The 15,428-nt window shown below is 54.7% G+C and overlaps 2 protein-coding genes across 2 annotated transcripts; both read right to left on the minus strand.

Moving 5' to 3' along the window:
* Positions 1-447: 447 nt before the first annotated feature.
* SYNGR3 (synaptogyrin 3) lies at positions 448-5,622 on the minus strand. Its single transcript, XM_066382899.1, has 4 exons — positions 5,170-5,622; positions 2,530-2,767; positions 2,181-2,323; positions 448-2,095 (listed from the first exon to the last, which is right to left on the minus strand). Exons 1-4 carry the CDS (start codon positions 5,266-5,268, stop codon positions 1,886-1,888), a joined length of 690 nt encoding a protein of 229 aa, XP_066238996.1. The 5' UTR covers positions 5,269-5,622; the 3' UTR covers positions 448-1,885.
* A 3,697-nt stretch (positions 5,623-9,319) lies between these two features.
* On the minus strand, positions 9,320-12,796 carry GFER (growth factor, augmenter of liver regeneration). Its single transcript, XM_066382900.1, has 3 exons — positions 12,209-12,796; positions 11,625-11,821; positions 9,320-9,903 (listed from the first exon to the last, which is right to left on the minus strand). Exons 1-3 carry the CDS (start codon positions 12,470-12,472, stop codon positions 9,741-9,743), a joined length of 624 nt encoding a protein of 207 aa, XP_066238997.1. The 5' UTR covers positions 12,473-12,796; the 3' UTR covers positions 9,320-9,740.
* Positions 12,797-15,428: the final 2,632 nt, after the last annotated feature.

Below are 15,428 nucleotides of genomic sequence, written 5' to 3' on the forward strand. Positions count from 1 at the left end.
GAATCAACCAATGAATGCATAAATAAGTAGAACAATAAATCGATGTTTTTCTCTCTTCTTCCTCACTCTTATTTAAAAATAAATAATTTTTAAAACTTATCAAGAAAAGGGAAATAATATAAAGTCTCAAAGTTTACATCCATTGACTAATCAACTACTAAAAATATACACCCACAAGAAATATTTAGTATTCCTGCTATTATGAAAGAGTTAAGAGATGGAGATCTCCAGCATTTCCGAGAGCCTGCTCATCTGAGCAATCCAGTTCCAGACCCGTGTGACGTGTGGGGGGAGGCTGGTGGACCTGGAACGTCCAGAACATGGAGACCAGCCTGGCTTCCACCTCCCTGCGCTTCCTAGATTCTGGACCCTGGTGCTCAGATCCCAGCCATTGCCACTGGGAGGGCAGCGGTAGAAATGAGTGCCAGAGTATCTAGGCCACAGTAATCTCATTTACAGTCTTTATTGTAAAGAAGTTGCAGTTGGAATATGGGACACTGAAAATACACAATCACGGATTGTTCTTTCAGAGGCGGGAAGGAAAGATCCATATATACAAAAATTGTAAACATGTTCACTTAAATATCCACTTAATAACTGACCTATGCTACAATGTACAGGGTTGTCACTCAACTGCAACTCCAGAGGGAGGCATTTCTAAGAATAAAATGTGGCAACCTCACTGGTATAATATGAAAAGCCAGTTTCAAGCAATGCATGAATAGTCAGCTATGCAGAGGGATCCCAACCCTGAACTGGGCCTTAAAATGGGGTGCAGGCTGGGGAGCTGAAGAACGGGTCCAGGAAGCAAAGGTAAAGGGGTTTGCATGGAATGGCTGTCTCAAGGGCACCATGGGCAGATGGAGCCTCTCTCCACATGAAGGGCTTGTCTTGCCAGGCACGCAGGTGTCCCAAGACTCCCTTGAGTAATTTCTTACGGAAGGACAGGAAGAGGGCTAGTGCTCAGACCTACAGCCATGTAGTGCCTTCCTGGCCAGGAACACCCACACCCAAAGCAGAGGCTTGGGCCAAGGCATGGAGGGGCCGGAGCAGGGGCCACAGAGGGGCTGCTGTGGGAAACTACTAGGTGAAACTTGAAGACTTGACCACAATCACAACACCGACAGGGCCAGGCTACTCTAGCGAGCAGGTGAGAGGAAATGAAGGGAGGCTCCAGCAGAGCACGTGCCCCAACAGGATGAACCACCGTGACAAGTACAAGCACTGTGACTACCCACGGGGACATGGGATGGGGAACAATGACCATGCTCCCTGGGACATAGTATGGAGGTGGAAGCAGTATTCCTGCTCCCTGCACCTGGCTATTGAGGGTAGCTGGATCCCTGATGCCAGTGTGGACCAGTGAGCCCCAGGCAGGCTGCCTCATGAGGGGAATGAGCCCTGCCCAGTCTGATCCACTGGAGGCTTGAGGACACATGTCCAGGGCTGTGCTGTCCCCTCCTCAAGACTTCAGGCCTGGGGCTGGGGATTAAAGGTACTGGGGAGCACTGGCGGGTAGCTCATTTGGTTAAAACATCATCCAGATACACCACGGTTGCCAGTTTGAGTCCGTCAGGGCACACACAAGAAATCAACCAACGAATGCATAAATAAGTGGAACAACAAAGCGATGTTTCTCTCTACCTCTTTCCCTTCCTCTCTCTCTAAAATCAATAAATAAGTTTTAAAAAGTAACGGTACTGGGGGACTTGGGGGGTATAGCCCAGGCAACCTGGGGGCCACCCTCTCTTGGCCCCATAGAGCTCATAGTGGCCACTTCTCCATCCCTGGTGCTGGGCCAGGAGGACATGAGGGAGGTCCCAGGGGGCCTTAGGCCCTGCACTGGTGGGGTAACCTTCCAGCCCTGGGCTGGGCCCACCAGCCCTTAGTAGGCAGGCACCTGGTACCCTCTGGGGCTGGTGTCCAGGGTCTCGGTGAAGGGCGGGCTCTGGTAGGTCTCAGTGCACTCCACACCGCTGCCCACTGGGTAGCTGGGATAAGTCTGGCCTGCCCCGGTGCCCAGCTGTTCCGTGGCAAAGAGGGACATGTCGGTGCCTAGGCGGAACCGCTGCAGGGCCTTCACGGTGAGCGCCACCTAAAGAGGAGCCGGAGTCAGCCAGAGCAGCCACAGCCTGGCCTGGCCCAGCCCTACCTGGCCCTCACCCACAGACCGCACTCACCCAACTGAGGATGGAGAAGAAGCTGAAGGCGATGGCGGCCCGCGCTGCGTCTCCCGCCTGCATGGTGCCTGGTCCCGGCGCTGTGCGCTGCCACTGGTTGGTGAGGAAGCAGAAGCCCACGAACCACAAGAAGGACCAGAGCCCTGCGGGTGGGAAGGTTATAGAGACGCTCCTCTGGAAGACTCCGCTTAACCAAGCTGGCAACGGGCGCCTGGATACACAGAGGCCCCGCCCAGGGCTGCACCTATCCCATCCACCTCGTAATCACAATGACCTCCACCGCACGGTCCACTAGAAGCCCCGCGCATTCCCCTCCCGGGCCCGCCTCTCTCGGCCCGGCCATGCCCACCTGAGAAGCCCAGGTCTAGCAGCACCGCGCGACGGCGGTCGCGGACGCTGCTGATCTGCTGGAAGCGCACGTCGAGCAGCAGGAAAGCGGCGCAGGCGAGGAAGGCCCCGAGGCCGAGCGCGATGCCGAAGCGACAGGCACCTGCGTTCCCATTGAAGACACAGCGCAGCTCCGGACCGCTGTCGTTGTTCACGTAGCCCTCATTAACGATGGGCCCGAAGACGGCAATGGAGAACACCTACGGGCAGCGGGTGTTGCTCAGGGCCTGGCGGTGGCGCCTGCCCTGCCAACGACTGCAGTCTCCAGGGTCCATCGCGTGCGGCCACACCCTCGGGTCTGTCTGTGCGTTCCCTTGCGAAACAGGACCAGTTTCTGGGTGAGGGTCTTCAGGCACCTTTCCCTCAATACCTCCCTCAGGCATTTAGTAGTTATGGACAAGTACCATTTAGTGAGCATCTCATATGCTCAAGCTACTTTACAGGTGTTCGCTCATATAATCCTCCCAGAAAACCAGGAAGGTGCCATTCGTTGTTCTTATTCCCTTTACAGATGAGGAAATTAGAGCTCCAACGGGTGAAGTGATTTGTTTGAAGTCACACTGCTGATAAGAGCCAGGGATGACATTTGAGCTGGATCTTCCACACTGAGTAGGTCACTTCATGTTCCCACACTCAAGAGTGTACGCACAGGAGCCTTTACGGCACCCATGATTCCAGGCTTGCAAGGGTGCTGGGGGAGGCAGGTGTGGAGCCAGGAGAGAGGCCACAGAGTACAGCCAAAACAGAGGGACAGCTGCACAGAACTGTGGGTCAGGTCCTATATGGAACCTGCCCTCAGCATTTAGGAGTTGTGTGGCCCTGTTTTCTAGCATGTCATGTGTAGTAACAGGCTCAGCTCATGGGTGTTGGGACAGAAATAATGCCCACCCAACATCCTATACTTGATGGGCACTCAGGGGATGATGACCCCGTGTGACTATGATTAATTATTAATACCACTCACAAGTGTTTGGGCTTAAAAGGCAACAGCTAGCCTGACCAGGTGGTGCGCAGTGGATAGAGCGTCAGACTGGGATGCGGAAGACCCAGGTTCGAGACCCTGAGGTCACCAGCTTGAGCGTGGGCTCATCTGGTTTGAGCAAAAATTCACCAGCTTGGACCCAAGGTCGCTGGCTCAAGCAAGGGGTTGCTTGGTCTGCCGAAGGCCCATGGTCAAGGCACATACGAGAAAGCAATCAACGAACAACTAAGGTGTCGCAATATGCAACGAAGAACTAATGGTTGATGCTTCCCATCTCTCCGTTCCTGTCTGTCTGTCCCTCACTCTGACTCTCTGTTTCTGTAAAAAAAAATTAAAAAAAAAAAAAAAAAAAGGCAACAGCTCTGGGCAAGTCAACGCTTTTATAAAAAAATACTTCCAGACCTGTGGTGATGCAGTGGATAAAACGTTGGCCTGGCATGCAGAGGTCCCTGGTTCGAAACCCTGGGCTTGCCTGGTCAAGGTACATATGAGAAGCAGCAACTATGAATTTATGCTTCCCGCTCCACCCACTGCCTTTCTCTCTCTCTCTCTCTCTCTCTCTCTCTCTATATATATATATATATATATACACACACACACACACACACACATACATATATATATATATCCTCTCTCTAAAATCAACAAAAAAATCTAAAAAAAATAAAGAAACTTCCAGTTTTTCTCTCCTTTCCCACCCCAGCTCCTAGAGATCTAGTCAAGAGGTAGACTGAGGCCCAGGATGTGGACTCACACCCCCAAGAATGGTCCACAAATCGAACCAGAGCTGGGACCAGAAGGGAGGGTTGCTACAGCCTGGTCCAGCCAGAGTCGCTGCACAGGACAGTGCAGGCCCCCTGCCCCACCCTGGGCACCGTCCTGCTTGAAGACCAGAGAGTAGGTACAGCTACCACCTACCGTTACCGGCTGAACAAAACCCAGTTTGGCACCCCATCTCCCATCTCCCCTACCTGGGAGAAGAGTGGGAAGGACAGGCCACCCTGCCTAGGGATGCCCCAGTAAGCTAGGATGTCCCAAAATCTGCCCCTCCCACACCACCTCCAGTCAGCCCTCCCAAAGCAGAGTCCTATCTGGCTGGCTGCCCCACCCAGAAGGATCTCTGAGCACCGCGCCCTCCAACTCACAGATGCAACTGAGGAGACCTGCCTGGGAAAGGCCAGCTCCCTTCAAAGGAGCCTGGAGGTTGTGTGTGCCAGAAAGCAGAGGAACGCTCTGCCTGATCTTCTCGGCTCCCGTAGCCCCTCCTCAGGCTGAGGCTGAGTGCCCGAGGCCCTCCGCGAATCCCGTCCCCACCCCGATGCCTGCTTCCAGGTCACGAGAACAGGAAGAACGGAGCGAGGGTTGAGGAAGGGAACTGTTAGACCTCAAGAGCAAGCAATTGGGGGTGGGGGACGGCGGGCGGTGACCTCTCAAGGTCCCAGGCTGTCGCCACCGGCCCCTCCCCCGCCCGCAGGTGGGCGCGCCCGGCCGGTTGACGTCACCCCAACCTGCGGCCGACGGGTGGGACCCGCGAGGAAGAGGATGGGGTAGAGGGGCAGGGGGCAGGGATGAGGGATGCAAGGTGAGACGCGATCAGGTATCCGGGCACGGGCCACTTACCCAGGACACGACTCGCAGCAGTGTCTGAGGCCGCCGCACGAAGCTCACGGGGTCCAGGGCGGCCCCCGCGCGGCCCGCGCCGAACGAAGCTCCTTCCATGGCCGGCCCACCGGGCCGCGCGCTCCTGGTGTCCTCTATCCGTCTGTCTGGCCGGCTGGCCAGCTCAGCTCGAGACCTCCCGGGGCTGCTGTGGAAGCTGCTGGTGCTGCCGCTGCCTCTGCCGCCTCCCGGGAACGCGCGCTGGCCGCGGCGGGGGCGCGCGGGGCGGGGCCGAGCCCCCTCCCGCCTCAAACCCCCCCCCCCCCCCCCCCGGTCCACGCGCGCGGCTGGAGCCCGCGGTCCTTCCGCCCCGCCCTCCTTCCACTCCCAGTCGTCAGCGGCAGGACCCGTTTCCGAGGTGGACTCGCCAGTTCACCATCAGGGGGCAGGGCCAAGGGGCTGGGGCTTCCACCGCTCCTCACCAAGAGGAGTCAGCGGTACAGGCTGACACTGGGCCCCGCCTTTGCTGTATCCAGGTGGGTGGACAGAGGGGACCTGACCCCGCTCCTCCAACAAGCAGGGCTCTGTCATGAATGTGTAACCGAGGCTCTAGATCTCCAGAATCCACCCTCCCACCCCACCCCCGGCGCTCAGGAAAGGGAGCCCGGCTCCCTGGTTCTGGTCCTTTGCAGACCAGAGATTGGTCACTGGGGCCTTTTTCCCCATGACCGCTCACTGCACCCTCGCTTTTCCTTCAAGGAGTTCTAGCCCAGGGGCACTTGTCCAGGTGAGCAGAGACCGCAGGCCAGTATGGGTAGGAGTTGGGGCATCTCTGCTCCTTTCCTGTAGGTAAGACAGCTGTCATTCCCAGGGTGAATAAACCTTCCACACTCCTGCGTTTCCTGGACTGACTTGTGGCTGACATTTAGTTTGGGGCCAGGGAGAGGGGAGAAGCATCAGAGATAGTTTAGCCCTGGCTGGATAGTTTGGTTGGTTAGACTAGCATCACCCCAGAGCACTGAGGTTGCTAGTTCGATCCCTGGTCAGGACACATACAGGAACAACTTGATGTTCCTGTCTCTCCCCCCCCCCCCTTTGTTGAAATTAATAAAAATTTTTAAGAAAGGAGATGGAGGCCCTGGCCAGTTGGCTCAATGGTAGAGCGTTGGCCTGGTGTGCAGGAGTCCTGGGTTTGATTCCCGGCCAGGGCACACAGAAGCGCCCATCTGCTACTCCACCCCTCTTCCTCTGTCTCTCTCTTCCCCTCCCGCAGCTGAGGCTCCGTTGGAGCAAAGTTGGCCCGGGCGCTGAGGATGGCTCCATGGCCTCTGCCTCAGGCACTATAATGACTGGTTGCAACAGAGCAACGCCCCAAATGGGCAGAGCATCGCCCCCTGGTGGGCATGCCGGGTGGATCCCGGTCGGGCGCATGCGGGAGTCTGTCTGACTGCCTTCCCGTTTCCAACTTCAGAAAAATAAAAAAATTAAAAAAAAAAAGAAAGGAGATGGGAGTTTGGCTGAACTAGGGCTTACTAGCCCCATGTGACTGCTGGGTCTTTTCTACAGAACCCCTAGCCCCCAGTTAGACAGTGTCCCTTCAGGGTTCCTTCCAGCAGGAGCCCGGATGACTCCTGTGTTTCTATCCAGGACTCGAAGACAAGTCTGCATTTGTTGAGCAAGTACTTCACAATGACCTGCCGGAGAAGGAACTATTATCACCCCCATTTCTCAGGTGGTAAATAGGCAGGCCTGATGAGTTCCTAGATCATAGAAAGTGAAGAGCTGTGACTCAGATCCAGGTCCCTGCCATGGCATCTGTGTGGACAGAGGGAACCCATCCCAGGGCACATGTGGCCAGAGGTGCTGCCCAGCAGTCTTCTGGCAAGTGCATTACACTGCATCTAGCCCTACCACATCTCACCTGTCAGCAACTGTTCCCCATCTTGGTCTCTTGCATTATCCACTTACCTCATTTTAATCACTTACATCAACACCCAAACATGCTACACCTTCTTCTGTCTTAAACATTCACTCTTGACTCCAATCGCCCTCCAGTTGTCTGTCATCACTGCTCCCTTTTATCCCAGGAGCAATTCAGACACAAGTCCAGACCCTCCTGGAAAGGCTTCTAGATGTCACCCACTCCTGTTTATCTTACGTCATAGGCCCTTTCTTGTCACCCCTTTCAGGTTCCCTCCTCTTGTCCAACCTGTGACCATTAAGCCTTACAGGCCCCAGGACATGGTCATGGCTCTTTTCCTGTCTATGCTCACTGTACATTGGACTACGCTAACAGCTCCAGCCAGAACCTTCCCCTGAACTAGAAATCTCACTTCTCTTAGCCTGGCTGCCCTGGAAAACAGTCTGCAGTGAAATCTGAGTTTTATGGGGAGTGAAACTTCAGGGAAGCCAAAGTTAGGAAATAAGGGAAGTGAAGCAAGGAAGAGAGAGCAAGTATAGGTGGTGTTTTCCTGAGCTGACCACAAAGGCTCACAGGCTACTCAGGAAAGGTCAGAGAGAAAGAAGATTTGTGCTGGGGACAGCCCATCTGGGGGAGGCACAGCTTATCTGCTGGCAGCTCCCCACCCAATTCTTTGTGGCGCCTGGCCCCTTGGGTAGCACCTTGTGGAAGCCAGAACCCCTGCAAGAATTGTCAAGTGAAGGTGCTGAGGAGGCTGTGGCAAAGGCTGGCCTAGGAAGAGACTGAAAGACCATGGGAATAGAGGTGACCAGGGCTTTATGGCCCCAGAAATGAAGCACATTGTTGCTGGGCCATCCTGGCAGGGAGCAGGTCTGGCTGAGCAGATTAGAAAGGCTCCAAAGATGGGGCTAGGTCACCCCCAGACCTGCTCCACTCACAGCCTTTCTCTATCACACTGAATCACAGAGCAACTCTATCCTTCCAGCTTCTTGGGCCAGAACCCAAACCCCTTTGGCTCTTCCTCTTGGCTACAACTCAGAGTATATCCAGCATCCTCTCCCATCAACCATAGGGCCAGCTTCCCCCTCAGTTGCCACACGGGTGCCTGCCTCATCCCAGCTCAGAGGAACCTTTCCAAAATCACATCTCGGTGTGCCCATGCCTTTCTTCCCTCTCAGGCGTGTTATCTCCTAAACTCTAAGGGTCCTCATGTGAGACTTGCAACTAGGGGAGTAATGGGCAGCAGCAACTTATCCTGGGCTAACCCCCTGAACCTGTCCACAAAGGCCCCTTTTCTCTTACTTTCCAATGAGCCAAAGCAGGTGCACCTAGGCTCTCTCCTGTTACTTCTATCCTAAGCCTTCCTTGTTTCACTGTCTCCAGGTTTAATAAGCATCCTCTCAAAATCACCTGGACTCGTACTGTGAAACCCTTCCTGTATGAAATCAACCTACACACTACTGGCCAGCTCAAGGCAGATCCACTCGGGTCTGGTTCCTATCCAGTAACAAGAGCAGTGACCCTTGGGTTGGGGAAGGCTAATGACTAGGTTGGCATTCTAAGAGGACTTCTGGGGGCGAGTGAAATTCTGATTCTTGATCTGGGTGCTGGGCCATCATGGGGGTGTGTTCAGCTTGAGAAAATTCACACTCTGATTTGTGCTGTTTTTCAATAAAAAGCTATAAAATAAATGAACATTCCTTAGCCTCAGTTCCTCCAAGACTTTCCTGTCACAGAAGCTGAATACTAAAACCACACCTTTACTGCAGCCTTGAAGACTTCATGCTGACTCCCCCCCTCTCTCTGACCCTCCCCCAGCTCTAAGAACTCAGACTCCCTGCTGTTCCTGGAATATCCGGGCCCACTCTTGCCTTGGGACCTCTCCTTTCTCCAATGGAGACAGAACCTGGACAGGAAGAAACAGCTGACCACAGAGGGGTGAGGGCAGGCCCTGTCCATTGCTGCAAGTCCCAGCACAAAATACACGGAAGTCAGATTCTCAGTCACTTCAGCATTTTATTTTTGTCTGAAATTCCAAGGAAGCTTGCCCCAGGAAGCCTCCGACAGGCCTGATACAGCTATAGAAGGCCAGAGGCCATGTGCTGGGCAGAAAATGGGCTGCAGGGTCAGTGGACTCTCAGAAAAGAACCTGTACTTTCTCTCCCCAAGGGACTGACCAGGGTGAATTCAACTTAGTCCCCATGCCTCTTTCTTGAAGTGCAGACAGCACCCACCTCTAGGCCACAGTCATTGTGGCTGTCCCTAACTTCACAGTAGGGAGATGATGGCCTGATCTTGAGGGTTTTGTGGAACAGGGGAGCCCAGCCAAGCCTATCACCTTCCTGTGTGGGGAATTGGGCACCAAGGTGTGAGGTGGGCGGGAGGCCGCATCCTGGACAAAAGGGACAGCCTAGGCTGTTCCTACTCTTTCACAGGCAGCCCCACAGGGCCGCAGCTAAGGAGGAGGCCATTGGGGTGTCTGCAGCAGGCACCTTCCCTTCAACTCCAAACCTGAGAAGGAAGGGGCCCCATGGGCAGTGTCTGGGGATCACCAGACTGAAACACAACAGGCTCTGGCTCAGCTGCAGTCTCATGAGTGCTCTGGTGCACTTTAATGAACGCCCTGCCCCGCTCAAGCCAGGGAGCCTCATGGGCTCCGGCTGGCCACCCTCTAGTCACAGGAGCCATCCTTCCAGCCATCACGCCAGCGCTCGTCCACTTTAGAGCAGTCGAAGTCCGGCTTGCCTAGCTTGCGGTTCACCTCGTTGTGCAGGCGGCACAGCCATTGCGTTAAACATGTCCTTGTGCGCGTGTCAGGCTGGTTCCTACATATCCTGCATAGGGGGAAACACAAGAATAAGGGCAGGCAGGACCTGACCAGGTGGTGGCGCAGTGGATAGAGCATTGGACTGGGACACGGAGGACCCGGGTTTGAGGCCCCGAGGTCGCCAGCTTGAGCATGGGCTCATCTGGTTTGAGCAAAGCTCACCAGTTTGGACCCAAGGTCATTGACTCGAGCAAGGGGTTACTCTCTCTGCTGTAGCCCCACTGTCAAGGCACATATGAGAAAGCAATCAATGGACAACTAAGGTATTGCAATGAAAAACTGATGATTGATGCTTCTCATCTCTCTCCGTTCCTGTCTGTCTGTCCCTGTCTATCCCTCTCTGACTGTCTCTGTAAAAAAAAAAAAAAAAAGAGAGCCTGACCAGGTGGTGACGCAGTGGATAGAGCGTCGGACTGGGATGCTGAAGACCCAGATTCGAGACCCCGAGGTCGCCAGCTTGAGCGCGGGCTCACCTGGTTTGAGCAAAAAGCCCACCAGCTTGAACCCAAGGTTGCTGGCTCCAGCAAGGGGTTACTCGGTCTGCTGAAGGCCCACGGCCAAGGCACATATGAGAAAGCAATCAATGAACAGCTAAGGTGTTGTATCGCGCAATGAAAAACTAATGATTGATGCTTCTCATCTCTCTGTTCCTGTCTGTCTGTCCCTGTCTATCCCTCTCTCTGACTCACTCTGTCTCTGTAAAAAAAAAAGAGAGAATAAAGGCAGGCAGGGAGTTCCACTTCCCCTGCTCCACTTTGCCTGCTCAATTCAGGCAAAGATGGGTATGCCCTTATGTTCTGAGAGTAATTCCCAGAGCAGGGTTGACCCTGTAGCATCCAGGCATGGTGGACTCCTAGACTTGCTCAAAACCCCACTTGGGGAGCTTGGTAAACACTGAAAAGAACCTAGGGCAAGACATTAACATGGACCAGGCAACTTTACAACCTCATAACAATCATAAAGTCTCACCCCAGCTTCCCTTGCCCCAAGCAGTGTGTGGAAGAGGGTGGGGCATGCATAACTAAAATTCAGACCTGTTTCTTAGCACATGGGGCCCTAGTGCCTTAGCTCAGCAAGAGGCCTCCTTCTGCCTGACCTGTGGTGGTGCAGTGGATAAAGCATCGACCTGGAACACTGAGGTTGCTGGTTTGAAATCATGGGCTTGTCTGGTCAAGGCACACATGGGAGTTGAATCTTCCTGCTCTGCCATTCCTTGTCTCTTTCTCTCTCCCCCCTCTCTCAAATGATAAATGAAATCTTTTTTTAAAAAAAGAGGCCTCCTTCTAACCTTCCAGGCTTCAAACAGCAAGGGCTGCTCTGCCCCCCATATCCAGCCCAGAAATGCCTATGGGTGCCGAACAATGGCTCTTGGACTACCTAACGAGAACGTGGCTTTTGTAAGCAAAAAGCAGTGACTTCTCAAGGTCCTGAAATCGGCAGTCCTGCTCTAGAAATCAGGCAAAGTGGAGTCCTCCTTAACCTGTGGTATATCCTCCATCAGTACTAATCAAGGGACTTCATGAGGGAAACCCTCCTTGTGGGCTGCATGACCTTTGAGTAGAAAGATGGCTCATATGATCCAATCCCCACTCTGTTGGTCCCTGCTCTTGGCAACCCTCTGCCACCTTTGGGCCTATTTCTCTAGGCTTTCTTTTATATCAGTCAGTCAGGGGCCCCAGGCCCAGGCGGGATGGCTCTGTTGCCTGGAGATGGTGCTGTGAAACTTACCTCTCCCTTATGTCTTCTGCACACTCCTCACAGGGGTAAAACTTGGAAAATAAATGTATGAGTTGGGCCATGTCTTGCTGCTGTTCTGGGGTAGGCAGGTCAGGGTAGTAGGCAGCCAGGGTGTGGAGCACAGACCAGCTGTGGCGGCCCAGTTCCTCACGATCCTGAGGGCAATCTTCCCTAAGTTTGCTGTCCCGCTGCGGAAGGAGGCCGACCAAGAATCAGTTCAGTCACCCCGGACCAGAAGCCTACAAAGCTCCCCTTTTTTCCTCCCCAGTACGAAGTCAACTATCCCCAGACATTAGTCCTGCAGCGGAGCGGGCCCACATGAGGCTGAAAGCCAAAAGGCCGGACTACCTTGGCTATAAAGTTCAGGAACAGCTAACCCTGACGGACATAAGCCTGTCAGGGATGGGACCTGTGTGACCGCTTGGCCTAAGCGTTGGGAAGTCTGTCCCGGGAGCCTGAGAACAAGATGTGGGCACCGCGGGTTGGGGGCTGGGGAATCGTGTGCGTGCCGCGGGTAGGGGTGAGCAGGGCTCGCGGGCTTCTGCGGGGAAGTGGCGCTCCCCTGTCATTTGCACCTTCTGCTGCGTCCTCATCCATGACCTGAAATCCACGCAGGCACGGCAGGGGCGTCTCCGGGATATGTCCTCCGCGACCTGAGAGTCGGGGGTCGGCGCCACGGTTGGAGTCGGGGCCAAGGCTGCGGCAGCATCTCTCCGCCCCGCGCCCCGGCCGCGCGCGTCCGTCACCAGGTCCTCCATTGCTTCGGAGCGCGCGCCGCCGGGCAGGAAGGAGAAGAGGTTCCCGCCGCCGAAGCGTCCCCGTTCGCTGGGTGCCGCCATATTGCCCGCGCAGTGCCTGCCGGGCCAGCTCGGTCTCCAGAAGTGGCTCCAGATCGGCCTCCAGGTCGGCCTCCAGGCCAGCGCACGCGCCGCCGCCAGGACACCTGGCGCGCGCGCCGCTGCTTCGGGCTTGGAGACCTGGCCCGAGGTGGGGCTGGGGTTGGAGTCGGGAGTGGGGGCGGAGTCCGGAATGGGGGCGGGGTTAGGCGTGGGGGCGGGGCTAGGTGTCGGGGTAGGCACCCGCGAGGAAGCTGAGCCGGAGGCCGGGGTTCTGGCCACGGACGCGCCCGAGGCACGGGCTGGGACAAAGGCGGGGCCGAAGGCCCGGGTCCTAGCCACGCCCCTGGGTCTAGTTCCCCGGCCCGAGACCAGTTTGCGTCGTCCATGGCGATGCTCCCGCTTCCTCCAGTAGAAAACCAGCGTGTTGCGGAAGCTGCGCCGTGGCCGCGCCGTGGAATCGGGCTGCGGCTGAGGTGAAGTCTGTGTTGCAGTCCTGGAGGCCCTCATTGATCAGCTCTGGCAATCTCGCGTACCTGAGGCCAGGCTCTGTACCATCAGCTGGGGGCACGCCCCCAAACCCGCTGCGCGGCGCCATGGCAACGTAGGGCGGGGCCATGAGCACATAGAGGCCCGAGCGCGCTAGGGCCTGGTCCTGGGTCCGCCCCCCAAGGCGGATGCCATGACAGTGAAAGCTAGGCAAAGCTAGGTAGGAGGCGCAGACTTCTCTGGGCTTCTACGCAAAGCCGTTGTCCCTGATCCTCCAGCCTGCATGAAGAAGTTTAACCCACATCAGCAGCCTTGGCCAGGTAGCCCAGTTGGTTAGAGCCTTGTACCAGATGCCAAGGTTACAGTCCGTCAGGGCACATACAGGAATCAACCAGTGAATGCATAAATAAGTGGAACAACAAATTGATGTTTCTCTCGCCCTTCCTCTGTCTCTAAAATCAATTTTAAAAAACAGGAAAAAACAAAACATTTGCCCTGGCCAGATAGCTCAGTTGGTTACAGCATCATCCCAAAGCACAGAGATTGCTGGTTGGATTCCCCAGTCAGGGCACATACAGGAACAGATTGATGTTCCTGTCTCTCCTCTCTCAGATCAACAAAATAAACATTTTTTTCTACTTTTTTTTATACATATTTTTTCCAAAGTGAGTGAGAAGTGAGGTGGGGAGGAGGCAGACAGACTCCCACATGCGCCCAACAGGGATCCACCTGGCATGCCCACCAGGGGGTGATGCTCTGTCCCTCTGGGGCGTTCCTCCACTGCAATCGGAGCCATTCTAGCGCCTGGGCCAACTTTGCTCCAATGGAGCCTTGGCTGCGGGAGGGGAAGAGAGAGACAGAGAGGAAGGAGAGGGGGAAGAGTGGAGAAGCAGATGGGCGCCTCTCCTGTGTGCCTTGGCTGGGAATTGAACCTGGGACTTCCACATGCCCGACTGACGCTCTAACGCTGAGCCAACAGGCTAGGGCCCCTAAAATAAATTTTTTTTTAAAGAATGTTTAGCTGGTCAGGCTAAAACAAACATTTTTTTTTTAAAGTAACTAATATGTTACTTTTTTTTTTTTTTCTTGAAGCTGGAAACCGGGAGGCAGCCAGACAGACTCCCGCATGCGCCCGACCGGGATCCACCCGGCACGCCCACCAGGGGGCGACGCTCTGCCCATCCAGGGCGTCGCTCTGTCGCGACCAGAGCCACTCCAGCGCCTGGGGCAGAGGCCAAGGAGCCATCCCCAGCGCCCAGACCATCTTTTTGCTCCAATGGAGCCTCGGCTGCGGAAGGGGAAGAGAGAGACAGAGAAGAAGGAGGGGAGGATGGAGAAGCAGATGGGCGCTTCTCCTGTGTGCCCTGGGAATCGAACCCGGGACTCCTGCACGCCAGGCTGAAGCTCTACCACTGAGCCAAACGGCCAGGGCCTAAAACAAACATTTTTTTAAAAACTACACATCAGCCTGACCAGGCAGTGGCGCAGTGGATAGAGCATCGGACTGGGATGCCGAGGACCCAGGTTCGAGACCCTGAGGTCACCAGTTGGGGCTCTGGCTCATCTGGTTTGAGCAAAAGCTCACCAGCTTGGACCCGAGGTCTCTGGCTCGAGCAAGGGGTTATTCGGTCTGCTGCAGGCACATATGAGAAAGCAATCAATGAACTAAGGTGTCGCAACGAAAAACTGATGATTGATGCTTCTCATCTCTCTTCGTTCCTGTCTGTCTGTCCCTATCTATCCCTCTCTCTGACTTTCTCTCTCTCTCTGTCGTTGTGAAAAACAAAACAAAAACAAAAAACACACATCAGGAATGGCCTAAGGCATTGGTCCCCAACCCCCAGGCCGCAGAGAAAGAATAAATAACTTACATTATTTCAGTTTTATTTATATTTAAGTCTGAACGATGTTTAAAAAATGACCAGATTCGCAGTGGATAGAGCGTCAGACTGGGATGCGGAGGACCCAGGTTCGAGACCCCGAGGTCGCCAGCTTAAGTGCGGGCTCATCTGGTTTGAACAAAAAAAAAAGCCCACCAGCATGAACCCAAGGTCGCTGGCTCCAGCGGGGCGTTACTCATCCTGCTGAAGGTCCACGGTCAAGGCACATATGAGAAAGCAATCAATGAACAACTAAGGTGTTGCAACGCGCAATGAAAACTAATGATTGATGCTTCTCATCTCTCTCCATTCCTGTCTGTCCCTCTCTCTGACTCACTGTCTCTGAAAAAAAAAAAAAATGACCAGATTCCCTCTGTTACATCCATCTAAGACTCACTCTTGACGCTTGTCTCGGTCATGTGATACATTTATCCGTCCCACCCTAAAGGCCAGTCCGTGAAAATATTTTCTGACATTAAACCGGTTCGTGGCCCAAAGTAGGTTGGGGACCACTGGCCTAAGGGATACCTCTGCTTCCATAGGAGCACTCATTCATTCTGCAAATATTTGTGCAATACTTAATCTGTTGC

The sequence above is a fragment of the Saccopteryx leptura genome, chromosome 4 (genome assembly GCF_036850995.1).
Source record: "Saccopteryx leptura isolate mSacLep1 chromosome 4, mSacLep1_pri_phased_curated, whole genome shotgun sequence".
Taxonomy (NCBI): Eukaryota; Metazoa; Chordata; class Mammalia; order Chiroptera; family Emballonuridae; genus Saccopteryx; species Saccopteryx leptura.

Bases quoted from the DNA above. Each gene is read 5' to 3' on its own strand.
- SYNGR3 (XM_066382899.1), bottom strand. From the start codon at position 5,268: ATGGAAGGAGCTTCGTTCGGCGCGGGCCGCGCGGGGGCCGCCCTGGAC. The intron at 2,324-2,529 runs GTGGGCATGGCC...TCCCACCCGCAG, and splicing joins GCTAGACCTGGGCTTCTCAG to GGCTCTGGTCCTTCTTGTGG. The intron at 2,096-2,180 runs GTGAGTGCGGTC...GCTCCTCTTTAG, and splicing joins TCTTCTCCATCCTCAGTTGG to GTGGCGCTCACCGTGAAGGC.
- GFER (XM_066382900.1), bottom strand. From the start codon at position 12,472: ATGGCGGCACCCAGCGAACGGGGACGCTTCGGCGGCGGGAACCTCTTC. The intron at 11,822-12,208 runs GTGCAAATGACA...CTCCTTCCGCAG, and splicing joins GGATGAGGACGCAGCAGAAG to CGGGACAGCAAACTTAGGGA. The intron at 9,904-11,624 runs GTAAGTTTCACA...CCCCCTATGCAG, and splicing joins GCAGAAGACATAAGGGAGAG to GATATGTAGGAACCAGCCTG.